The sequence below is a fragment of the Choloepus didactylus genome, chromosome 1, assembly GCF_015220235.1.
Source record: "Choloepus didactylus isolate mChoDid1 chromosome 1, mChoDid1.pri, whole genome shotgun sequence".
Lineage (NCBI taxonomy): Eukaryota > Metazoa > Chordata > Mammalia > Pilosa > Megalonychidae > Choloepus > Choloepus didactylus.
The window spans coordinates 160,038,199-160,051,496 of NC_051307.1; the positions used below are offsets into that span (position 1 = coordinate 160,038,199).

The 13,298-nt window shown below is 42.2% G+C and overlaps 2 protein-coding genes across 2 annotated transcripts in view; both read right to left on the bottom strand.

Annotated features, from left to right (window-relative positions):
- PCCB (propionyl-CoA carboxylase subunit beta) overlaps nucleotides 1-13,298 on the bottom strand; it is a 130,461-nt gene that overhangs the window by 29,858 nt on the left and 87,305 nt on the right. The window contains exons 8-9 of the mRNA XM_037844497.1: nucleotides 11,003-11,123; nucleotides 9,217-9,298 (exon numbers count right to left, since the gene is read on the bottom strand). Of these exons, the coding sequence (XP_037700425.1) occupies nucleotides 9,217-9,298; nucleotides 11,003-11,123 (203 nt within the window). The remainder of the gene's footprint in view (nucleotides 1-9,216; nucleotides 9,299-11,002; nucleotides 11,124-13,298) is intronic.
- LOC119540369 (telomeric repeat-binding factor 2-like) lies at nucleotides 2,045-4,453 on the bottom strand. The gene is given in 2 exon segments (XM_037844509.1): nucleotides 2,045-4,072; nucleotides 4,074-4,453. Coding segments are annotated over 2 exon segments (1,353 nt in total). The 5' UTR covers nucleotides 4,421-4,453; the 3' UTR covers nucleotides 2,045-3,066.

The following is a 13,298-nucleotide window of genomic DNA, read 5'->3' on the forward strand; positions in this document are numbered from 1 at the left end:
TTGGTTTGTATTTCCCCCCTTCAACCAAGAATTGTTTAATAGAAGACTTACTTAATTTCCAAGTAGGAAGGTGCTTTTGTTTTTTGATTTTGATATTAATTTCTGGTTTTGAGAAGTGTTGTTTGTAATATTTACAGAACTTAATGATGTTCTTTCCGACCTAACAGATCAACTTTTGTGAATGTTCAATGTATCCTTGAGTATAAGGTTTATTGTTTATTACCAGGGTGTTAAGTCTGAAATATATCCCTAAGTTCTATCGTATTGATAATGGTATTTAGATATCCTGAATCATACTTGTGTCCATTTGACTTGCCTTGTTCTAAGAATGATGTGTTTAAGTCTTCTGTTATTAACGCATTTCTACCTGTGTCTCCTTGGATTGCCTATAGTTTCTGTTTATACAGGTGGTTACTCTGTTTTTTGGTGTAAAGTTATTTATGTTTCTAGATAATCATTGTGAATTGTGGCTTTTAGCATTGGAAAGTGTTCTTCTTTGTCATGGTTATTACTTGCAGGCTTGAATTCTACTTTGTCTAATATAAGGATCACAAACATTGCTTTTGTACTGTTTATTTTCCTAGTACACGATTGCCCATTCTTATTCTTAGCCTTTCTGAATAACTTCAAGTGTCTCTTGGCTATAGCATATAATTGGTCTTGCTTGGTGAGCTAAACAGTATCTTTTTCTTTAATGTAAGCCCACTCACATTTATTGATATAACTTTTTTATTGTCAAATCACTTTGTTATAATTACTGTGTATATCATGTTAAATTTGTTGTTTCTTTATGTGATATTTTATTTTGTTACTTAGGAACATAAGTATTTTTCCCTTTGCTGAAACTTCCTGTCATACCTTGGTTGGATGAAGCTCATCCTCTGGTATATTTCTCAGTTCTTGCATGTTTAAAACTTGTCTTAATACACAGAGGTCAGCTTGGCTAGATATAAAATCCTTAGTCATATATTCTTTCCTTGATTCTCCTGAAAATGCTTTTCCATTGTTAGCTTGCTTTGTATGTTGCTTTTGAGAAGTGTGATGCCAATCTAATTCTCTTGCCTATGTAATTTATTTGATCTTCTTTGCCTGAAGGCCCTTGGGATTTTTCTTTTTTAAAAAAATCTAATAATTATACTTGGATAATTTCTCAAGTTTAATTATTCTGGCAATTTCCCCAAGTACTCAGTGGGTCTTTTCATTATCTGTATTCAGGTCCTTTTATTTCTGGAATGACTTCTTGGATTAGAGTTTTAAATATTAGTGCTGTTCCACTGGTTTTTCTTTTTCAGAGATTCCAATTATATGTATGTTTGGTCTTCTTTGCCTATGTTAACCACTTTCTGACACTTTTTACTTCTTTATCTCATTTTCATTCTCTTGATTATTTTCCCTCCTTTCTTCAATGCTCCTTATTAAATTTTCATTCAAATCTGTTCTCCTTTGAGCACCTTATAATTTTGTTTTCATTTCTCATATGATTTTGTCTTTTTTCTATTTTCTGAATTCAATCAACTCCAATTTTACTTCTTCCTATTTTCTGTTCAGTCTCTCATTAGTTTCTTTCTTTTTTTCTTTCTTTTCCTCATTAGTTTTTCTTTCATATTTTCACATGCTTATTGGAGGCTACTGATTTCAGGCTGGAGAGTGATCATCTGCTTCATGGTTGATTTTTACAGTGTAGGGATTTTCATCAAATGAAATGTTTTAATTCTTGTTTTTGGTTGTCTTATAGTGTTTATATAAATGAAGACTACTTGTACCTGCATTTTATGGGCAGGGTTCGCAATCTGGGACAGTGATCAAGAATGTATTTCAAGAGAACCCTCTTCTTCACTATATCGAAATGCAGGTTAGTTAATGGGTGGCTTGATTTTAGGGAGGGCAGTGGGGAAAGGAAAATGTCCTTTGATTTTTGGTTGTCATGCAGATACAGAAAGTTACTTCACTTCACAATCACCAAAGATGCCTCTCCCTTTTTTTGCCCTATTCTTCCCTAGAAGCAATGCTTTTCCAGGACTGCCTTCTCGAGTTCTGTGTGCACTTTTTTTTTTTTTTTTTTTTTTTTTTTTGGAGAGAAGCATGACTTTAATGAAGAATGCTACAAGTTATGGACAAGAGTTAGTTCTCATATTTTAAAAAAAGATTACAGAAAACACTTTACTGAATTTTTTTGCTAAAAAGACAGTCTTCAAGGATATCCAAGAGAGACAGCAAGCACAACACAGTACAAAAGGAGAAGGGAATGTTGAATTCCAGTGCAAGACACTAACACAGCACAATTAGGGAATCAGGCAGTAGCAACCATTTCACAAAGAATGGAATTAGGCATTTATATTCAATCAGGGTTTTTTGTGGGTTTTTTGTTTGTTTGTTTTTTGTTTTTAAAAGCTTTAAAAGTCCAACATGAGGAATGGAAGGAAATTGAGAAGGGAGGATTTGAGGAGAGTGGGAGTGGGAAGCTAAGCTTATCTACAATCACCGTTTTACCAAAAAACACAGTGGTTCAACCACATGGGAACTGTGCCCAGCAATTAAGAGAAAATGCCAAGGCATCAGGTCTAGGTGTGGATGTCACATCTGGCTAAAAGGGACTCTGATTCCACAAAGACTGATCTATCATCAGCCTGGGCTCAGACGAAGTTCCTCTGCATTTGCTTCAGAAGGCCAAACCTTTACCTGGAACAACTTCTCCAAATAATGCTTTTGTTGCTGGTTTTGACAGGTCATGAAGTCATATGTCGCTCCTAATAGACTCCACCATTTCCTAGGAGACGGTTCTACAGATTACCAGGGCTTCAAATTCAAGCAAATCACTAAAGAAGAGAAACATCAATGATGTCCTGGCACTATATAAGCTGTGTGGCTTTCATGTCTGCCAAGGACATGGGGGTGGGCTTGGCTTGGCTTTATCTCCAACAGCACTGAAATGGAACTGGGACCTCCCCCACATGGAAGGAGGCCGGAATTCTCAGCTCAGCTCAGCTTCTGAAATAAACAGCACACTATCAGGGGCTATTAATAGGAACCATGTTCCTGTTCATTCTGTGGAAATGAAAGCCTGTTTCAGTTGATGCCAAGTCTCTTCATGGTCCGCCAGCGATCCTTAATCATCACAGCTGTTCGGTTAACAAATGGGTAGTTTTTAGAAATGGCAGCCCAGTTTCCTTCCCCATATTTCTCCACTCCAGCCTTGACCCACTCGCTTTCTTCTACAGTCCACTTCTGTTTTCTTGTCATACTGGTTGCAGTTTCTTCCTCTGGTGCTGCCTGAACTTGAAACAGTTCGTCCTCTTCTACCCAAGTCTCTTTTTCTTCAACTCCATTAGAGTTGTTCCACTTGCCTTTGGGTACTTTGGGATTCTTCTCCCCAGGGAGAGGTTGGTTGAGAACGGTGGGCTTGGAAGGTGATGCTGGAATGACTTCCTGGGGAGAGCTGTGCCCCAAACTCTGGCTGTCCTCCTCCAAAACCAATCTGCTTATTGTCATGCGCTTGTTCTTGGGCTGCAGTTCAGAGCTACCCTCAGCAGGGGCTGAACTCTCATTTTCATCTTTTCTCAGTCTCTTGTTTTTGAGGGCTGGTGAAGGTGAGAACACCTGATTAGGAAGTACTAGATCCTTCTGGTCTAATTTTGAGAAAACTGCCTCAGAATCCTGTGCACCGGACAGAGCCTTGAAAGCTGCTTTCAGAGTCATGATTCCAATGGTGGTTGGAGTATTCAGTAGGTGCCTTTCAGGTTCTCTGAGTGGCTTTTCCACAGGTTCTAATGCTGGCTGTTTGTCTTCCTTCACTGTACTTGAGGCAGCAGACTCAGATTTCAGAGCCTTTTTGGCCATCGTGAGAAGGTAGGGTTCTGTGTCATCCAGGTGGCTCTCCAGGAAGCGCAGCATCTTCTGCTGGAAAGTCTCATAAGAAAAGTTCTGGATAACAGGGTGGGCCAAGTTCTTTTCACGGATTATGGTCAGGAGATCATTTCTCAGCTTCTGAGTCGCAGGGTCTTTGGACATATGTTTTTTCAAAATTTTTGAAGCCTTTTCAAATTCTTTGTTTTTGATACAAATAATGACAGCCTAAATTTTCCCCTTCTTCAATGCGCGACAGACACTGCATAACACGTAGCAGTCGGGACACGGTATGCTCCTTTCCCAAGGGCCTAACAAGCAAAGCCTGCATGATGTCCCGGATTTGTCTGAAGTCCCCGTACCGGCTACCCCGAAAGGCCCGCAGCGCCTCGTGGAAGTAGAACTTGAGCACCCAGCGGTTGACCGCCTCCTCCAATCGCGACTCCCCCGCGCCGCGTTGCGCGGCGCCCCCCAGCCCCGGCTCTTGGCGCCCACGCCGGGCCCGACCGCCGCTACGGGATGCCCGTCGGCCCGCAGCCCGCCCGCTGCCGTCGCTGCTCCCGCCTCCTCCCGCCATCGCGTCCGACCGTCGCGCGCCCTCCCCGCCCTCCCGGCCCGACAGCTTCTCTGTGTGCACTTTTAAGTCTCTTCCCTGAAATCACTGTTCTGATCTAATAAGCCTCTCTTTCAGTATTTTTATGTAGAGTGAACTTTCTCTTTCTGAGAGTGAGTCTGTCTCATTCCTATTTTCTCTCTTCTGTGCAGCTTCTCGCAACAGAGAACTGAAGCAGGTGCTGAAGATATAGTTCTTCCAGAAATTGGTGTTTTTTGTTCTACTTACAGTCATTTGAAGCTCATAGCGTCTTGTCTTCCAGTTATGCCAAAAGCATGAGAACAGTAGTTTTATTAGTTCTTCTTGTTGATCTGCATGGTTTTTGGAGGATGTGTAGAGAGTTTTGGATTTAAGAGGCCACCTAAATTTACAGTTTTAAATATGGATACTCACTGACCAAATTCCATGGCTGGGTATTGACTCAATGGATATACTCACAAAAATATACTAAAATACACACGTATACACACACAGAGATATTTATTGCAGCAGCACTTGTAATAAATAACAACTAAAAAGAATCAAAATATCCATAAGTAATGTTTAAATAAACTATGGTATATCCACACAGGCAAGTAATACATCATCATTACAATGAATAAAGTAGAGTTACAGAAAGGGAAAGAAGGGGGTGAGGGGGGGCTAACAGTGTGTATAATACAATCTTACTGTGAGTTAAAAACAAAAGGTAGATATACAGTTAGCATATGCATAAATTTTTTTTCTGGAAAGACATACAAGAAACTTAACAGTAGATACCTCTGGCAAAGACAACAGATCATGAAGAGAAGGTGGAGAAGAGAGAGGTTTGCATTCCACTTTATATATTTCTGTAATTTTAAAAAATTTTTACCATGTAAATATTATTTATTTTAAAAATATTAAAAGGATGTGGCAGAGACTACCAAGTATCCACCAAAAATCCAGCCTCCACTTCTACCACTATATCAGAAATGATGGGCAAATGGCTAAATAACTACACCATATTTCCTAGCCTCCCCTGCAGTTACATATGGCTATGTGACTAAGTTCTCTGCAACAGACTTAAATATTATATTAATAAAAATGAGATAATGGAAATAAATGAATTAGACTTCCAACTCAAACATTTGGAAAAAAAACAAAACAAACAGAAAGGTAAACCAAAAGGAAAGCAGAAAGAAGGAATTAACTAATATAAAAGCAGAAAATACTAAGTTTTAAAAAAGAAAAATCATTAAATAATTACATTAAAAAGCTGATTCTTTGTAATACATCAACAAAACATATTAGTCACAAGGTAACCTAGTTAAAAAACATTAGAACAAAATAAGAAATGACAGAGGGGAAATAACCACTGAAACATAGATTTCATTAATCTTCTGAGATTACCATACATAACCCTATGTAGATAAATCTGAAAACCTGGAAAGAATGAACAATTTATAGAAAAATATAATTTGCCAGAACTGACCCCAGAACAGATAAAGTTTAAACAGATGTATTTACATTAAAGAACAGAGGAAGTTATTAAAAAGCTACTCCTTCCCCTACAAAGCAGTAGGCCCTGATAATTTCACAGGCGAATTCTACCAAATCTTTAAAAAGCAGATAATCCCCATTGTGTTTAAACTGTTCCAAAGCACAGAAAAAGGAAAACACCCAAAATCTTTTTATGAAGCAAGCATAACATTAACACCAAAACATGATTTTAAAATACCTGGAAACAAGGAAATATACAAATTAATATCTCATGATATTGATGCAAAAAATCCCAAATCAACAAACAGAAAATATAAAATAGGATTTACTTAGGAATGTAAGAATCGTTCAATAGTAGAAAATCTATTAAGATAGATTTATAAAGAGATCTAAGGAGGAAAATCATGTGATCATCTTCCTAAATGGCCTAAAAGGCATTCTATCAATATCCATCCCTGATTTAAAAAACAAAACAAAAACATTAAAATAGGGAACAGTGGTAACTTCCTCAACCATCAAAAACATATACAACTATCACAGTCCAAAAGCCATTCTCTTACATAACTAGGAAACACTGATGGCAGTCTTAGTAAAATTAGGAATAAGAACAAGGATGTCCAATATCATAACTATTACTTATCACTGCTCTTGATATATAGAGAGGTGCAATCAGTGCAATCAGACAAGAGAAAAAAATGACAAAAGAAGTGGAGAACAAAAGATAAAACTCTATTTCTATGTAGATGGTATGGGGTGGCACATCTAGAAAAAAACCCAAAAGAATTAACAGGAAAAAAAAAATAAGAGAACTTAATAAGGTAGCAGGCTATAAAATTGATAAATAGAATCAAGAGCTTTCATGAATACCTAAAAATATTCCTAACAATAAAGAAGATGAAATATTAACAAACATAAGGAATGTGAACAACCGATATGACAAAATCTTTAAAACATCCCTCAAGGGAAGAAAGTACACTTTAACAAATGAAAATACAAACTATATTTTTAGTTCATTTCAAATTCACGAGGATGTCAACTGTCCTCAATTTAATTCCTATAAATTTACAAGATACCAATAAAAATAACAACAGGATTCCTCTCTATCACCCCTCTCCACTCTAGAACAAGACAAACTGATTTTAAAGTTTATATGGAAAAATAAACAAGCAAGACTAGCCAGTAAAACACTGAAAAAAAAAAGATCTCCTCGCTGATGTTAAAACAGACCATAAAGTCTCAATAATTCAAACAGTATGGTATAGGCCAAGTGTTGGTGAGAATGTGAAGTAACTGGAAACTCATATACTGCTGGTGGGAATATAAACTAGCATAATCACTTTGAAAAACTCTGCTGGTATCTACTAAAGCCACATACCCTATGACCTGGTACTCTCACTCAGTTATGTAGTTATGGACCAAACAGAAATATGAGGTTTATTTACCAAAAGTCATATAATACAATATTCACATCAGAACTCTTTGTAATAACCAAAAACTGGAAACAACCCAAATGGAACAATCTCTAACTAAATGCAATCATATGTACAATTCTCACAAACATAATGTTGAGCAAAAGAAACCAGACACAAAAGACCACATATTGCCTGATTCCATTTACATGGGAGGAAGATTAGAACAGATGCTGAGGGGAGGCCCACAGGGCAGCGAATGAACCAAATTCAACCAAGAGAGGCCTAAGGAGGCTGGGCAGGCTCTGGGGCTTTCCTCCGGCAGCCCAGCCGCAGGGGTAGCGTGCATATGACTGACTGATGCCTTGAACTGGGGAGGGGTTCTGGAGGGCAGAAGGAGAATCAAGGGTGCTGGATAGAGAAATTCAAGTGACGAATTCTATCCTACCTTCTTCACAGCACTATTTTGGACCTAAAATTACGCAAGCCATGTATGTTTATGCTATACCTACCCAGCAACAACCTTGCTCTCTCTCCAAATATGAGGTCCCTGAAGAAGGGACTTTGTCCATCAGTGTCCATATAGTACCAGCACTGAGAACAGCACCTGGCCATTCATATCTGTGGCTGGCAGGCAGGCAAGCTGAGTCCAGGCAGGGCCACAGAAGCAATGGCCAGGAGGGGCTGAGGGCTCAGGAGAGATGGAAAAATTGAGACCTGGAGGTCCCCCATGAGGCCAAGGAGTAAGGGCCATGGGAGAGAACAAGACACCTGTGTGGTGTCAGGGGAGTGCTGAAGGCTGGGGTCAGAGGAGAATATGCTGGTGGAAACGAGGAAGGGTGGGTGCTGCCATGTGACAAGGGCCAGAGTAGTCACAAAGCTGCCCAAGCACCAGATGCGGCACTCAGCGCAAACCCAGTGTCTTGGTTAATTCACAACAACCCTATGGGAGTCCAGATGTGGAAAAGTAGCCCAGAGCAGTGAAGTGTAGTAACCTGCCTGGGTGAAACAGTTACTGCTCTCTAGAGCTGGAACGTAAACCTGGTCAACCAGATTCTGAAAACCATGCCGTCACCATTCTTGGTGTGTCTGACCTCCAGGGACAAGAGGAGAACTGAGCCTGGTCACAGTTCAAAAGGTGCCCAGGAGGCTGCAGAATCCAGCAATGGGGAGGGGTAGAGTCTGGCCAGGCTGCTGACTGGCTCCCCGGAGTGCAGGAGAAGTAGAAAGAAAAGTGACTGGGAGAGCCAGGGCTCAGTGAGGGGCTGTGTCCACAGAGCCACCTGTATTCCATTAATCAAGAACAGCTGAAAGCACAGCGCATGTGTGAGTGAGGAGACAATGGTCATCTACGGATTCCCCCAGTTTGCCCCCACACTGTCCCCATCAGTTAATGATCCAGGAATCTTCTGTTCCAAGAAAAAGGTATAATGGCTCCTGTCCTCCCCAGGCCTCTCCCCCAAAATCCCCCCACCCCTGACTGACCTTGTCATAAGATGTCTCATGTATTTTCCTTTTTCTAGAAACACAAATACTCTCTGAGGATAAGGCCCTAAACAAAGATGCCTAACAAAAGGCCACTCTGGCCTCACTCCAGACTCTGGGGACATGGTCCCTTCTCTGAACACCTCAGAACACCTTTCTAAAGGTCCCTGAGCTCTGCTGACCCAACTGGATCCTCCTCCTTCCAGCCCCCAAGTCCATTCGAGCCAAGAGTGTGGCTAAAGCCACTGGCTCTTCCCAGAACACACTACTCAGTAGCTCCTGGTCCCACACCCACCACAGAGTCCTCCTGGGCAACCCGACATCAAAGCTACTGGGCCCAGCACCCCTTCCACTAGGCCAAAGTGCTGACCTAGCACAAGCAAGACAGGAGGGTGCGGCACTTACGGAGTATATGACGTCCAACATGTCGTACGCTTTGGTAGACTCCAAAGGGACAATTGTGTCCAGCTCAGGAACCAGACGGTCTCTATGGATAGAGAGGAGGCAAATGTACTCAACGTCAGATGAGCCAGCTGCCTTCTGCAAGCGCAGGGTGGGAAAGGGGCGGGGCTAGTTCTGTCCCTGCTGGGGTTGCAAAGCAGTCACCAAAGCTGCATTCCACCACACTAAATGGAACCTGAGTCTCATTTCAACCCCAAAACCCTTTCACTGTTCTTAAAACAGGCTGAACTCCCTGAATAAGTGATTCCTCCATTTATCCCCACTGGACACCTCCTACATTCCAGGTACTGTGTGAAGCACTAAAGGGCACTGTAGTGAACAAGATTCTGCCCTGGGAGTTCCCAGTCTAACTTCCCAAGACTTTAAAAACAAAAGAACAAGGGCTTGGAAACACACAGCAAGTGTTCTGTAGGCACCACCATGGGCTCAAGTTTTTTACTGTTGGAAGATTTACCTGCTACAGTTCCTTAAAACAGCAAAAGTGCCGGCCCTCTAGTGGGCAGGATCACTGTGGGCTAAACAGCCACACGTGGATCCATGGCTCTTTCCTTCTTCCTGCCCCAAGGAGGAAGCAGCAACTTGCCCTTCTTCAACAGGCTCTCATCATTTCCTGTTCCCTGTCCCACATGGGCAACGAGGAATGGTTCTGACCCTGACGATGTGCCACTAGGCTGGGGTTTGGCCTTTGGTCAGGCCGTGTGCCCAGTAACTCCCAATTCCCAGAGAGCACCACCCAATACCAAAGTCAACCCATACTTTTCATCTGCACCTTTTGCATATAGCTGAACTGGAATGATGTGGAGAGTGCTTACAGCTGGGCCAAAGCAGATGATTCAAGCTTTTCTGGTCTCCTGGGCCATAACACTATGACGTCCTAAACCCCTCAAGAACCCCAAATAGTCAGAAACGGAGGCTGTGCCCATCACCTCTGGGCCCTGTGGCCACCCTCCCCTTCACAACAAAGCATCGTGGGTCACTGGTTGTGTCCCCCGGGGAGTGGGGCAGAAGCAGATGGGGGGCCCTAGGGATACAACTCTCTTCAGAGCATCCCTAGCCTAGGCGGGGCCCCATAGGTGGGATCCCAGGCTTCTTCCCCAGGGATACAATTCCAAATCCCTTCTGCAGAAGAAAATCCAAGCCAAGTTGAGTGATTCTAGTTTGGAGAGGAAACAAAATCATTAAGAAAGCAGCTAGTGGTCTAGAGCAGGCATTTTCTGGCTGGGCCTCTGGCTTACTCTGTGGTTACCCACAGCCCACTCCACATCAGGCAGTGATCACAAGAGCAAGAAGGAAAGAAGGTCTTCACTAGGGGGCCAGTAACACGCCCTTCCCTAGGACTGACTGACCCTCCAGCCCTGAGTAGGTGTGCATAAACACAATTCCTAAAGGGTGCACTGTCTGCATCACTTCACACATACTTATTTCAAGTCAACATACACAGAAACTTCCATCCCCAATTTTGGACAACTCAAGTGTCTGAGACATCAATTTTTTTTTTATTTGGCCCACTCCTTACCCCATGCTACCTATCAGATATTGCTGAGGAAAAAAGTGAACAAAATATCTTTTTGTTACCTTCGCCACATCTGGGAGTCACAGTGACTCCACTCAACATTGTGCTCCAAGCTGCCCAATGAGGCAGACCTTGGAGGTCCTGCCAGGGCAGAAGAGCCAGAGAAGGGAGAGCCGTGCTGTAGAGTGAGGGAAAGTGCCCTGGGCTGACACTCACCTGGGATCATGGCATTCACGAACAGGAGCAGGGTCCTGACTGCTGAGGGGCAGGTAGTTGAAGAACTCCCGGAGGTTACACAAGGCATCAACATCATTTTCAAAAGCTCTGTGGGCCACACCTGAGAAAGGAGGGAGGTTACAGTGGACCAGGGAACAGCCAACGTGTAGGCCCTGAGGTAGAATCATCAGCCCAAAGATGCTACTTCCTGCCTGACTGCCCCCTTCTAGGGCATGTCTGCAGCAGATTCTGCTGATAACTCTGTGTTCCCCGCCATGTGCCGAGGACGGACACTGCACACACACACCTTCAGGCTGATGCTCACTTCATTCAGCCTGTCCCCTCCGCCCTGTACTCCCATCTCTGCATTCAGGTCTTTGTGCTAATGTCACTTCCTTGGAGAGGCCTTCCCTGGCCCCCTCCCTAAAACACACCTGTCTTCACATCCCTCCTCTCCATTCCCTGTGTTGTGTGGGAGTTCTCCTAACGTACTTCTCCCTGCAGCACCTGTCTGTGTGTCTCCCTCTTTACTGCTCCAAGGGGATAGTGACCAGGCCTGTCTTACCACTGGAGCCCCACAGTGAGGATCATGCCTGGCACAGGTGCTCAACAATGGTAGAAGAAGTGGGGGTGGGTGGGGGGTGGACCATGGGAGCCATCATTCCTGGATAATGTTCTGAAATCAGAGAACAGCTAAACAAGGCCACAGACATGACAGGAGACATTGGGGCCAAGAACACTCTTTCAAGTCCACCCTTGAGACTCCCTGCTTCCACTGTGCCCCTACAGTCCTTTCTCCACAGAGCAAGAGTGAGCCTGTTAAGTTGAGCTATGTCAGGCCTCAGCTCCAACCACCCTCCCCTGATGTCCCTGGCCAGCCTGGCCACGACCCCACTGCAGGCCTACAGGCTGGCTATGCCCGCTGCCTGTGGAGCTCCTCCCGAGCAGCCTCACACCCGCTCACAGTGAGGCCCACCCTGATCGCCCTGCTTAAGATCACCTTAATTCTGCCCTACTTTTCTCACAGCACGTATTACCTTCTAATAAACTATATAACATACCTATTTATAATGTTTATTGTTTATCTCCCCTGCTGGCATATAAGCCCAATGTGGGCAGGACTTTTTTGTTTCATTCATGGATATATTCCCAGCACCTAGAATAATGCCTGACACACAGACACACAAGGGATATTTGTTGAATGAATCAGAAGCATTTTCAGTATAACAGAATGCTTCCATTCAAGAAATATTTATAAATTGGTACAGCTACTTTGGAAAATAGTCTGGCAGTGCCTTAGAAAGTTAAACATACAGTTACCATTTGACCCAGCAATTCCATTTTCCTGTATATATACCTAAGAGAAATGAAAACATGTCCACACAAAAACTTGTACATGAATATTCACAGAAGCAGTATCTGTGACAGCCAAAAAGTAGAAGCAGACCAAATCCCATCATTTCATGAATGAATAAACAAAATGTGGTATATCCATATAACAGAATGTTATTCAGCCATAAAATGGAATAAAGGACTCATACATGCTACAAAGTGAATGAATCTAGAAAAACACTGTGCTAACTGAAAGAAGCTGGTCACAAATGATCATATACTGTATGATTCCATTTATATGAAATGTCTCGAACAGGCAAATCTATAGGATGGAAGTAGACTAGTGATGGGGGCAGGGGTAGGGTTGGGGAGAGACAACTAATGGGAATGGGGTTTCTTTTTGAGGTGATGAAAATATTTCAAACTTGATTGTGACGATGGTTCCACAATTCTGTGAATATACTAAAAACCAGTGACTTGAACACTTTAAACAGGTGAGTTTTATGTTATGTGAATTTTATCTCAATAACACCATTATCGAAAAAATAAAAAAAAAATATTTATAGAGAACATTTAGGGTCTTGCCTCTGGGGATACAAAACTAAGCACCTAAGACCCAGCCCATTCAAGAGGGCCCAGAAAAAAAGCAAGTATTGCCTTTAAAAAATCTAAAATTGTGCTGCTGAAAAAAATTAAATGTCATGAGCTGAGGTTCATTACTATAAGCTTTCAGGTGCAAAAACAATTACAGAAGAGTATATTTGTACCTACACTTGAGCATGCGTATGTGTGTTCACAGCCATCATCATAAAAAGACTGCAGGGGGATGCACCAAAAATTGAGCAGTGATTTTCTGTGGATGATGGAATTCCTAGTGATTTTTATTCCTGTATTTTCTAACTTTTCCACCATGAACATGTAACACTATTGATAACAGAAAAAATAAATAGCATATTTCATCAAA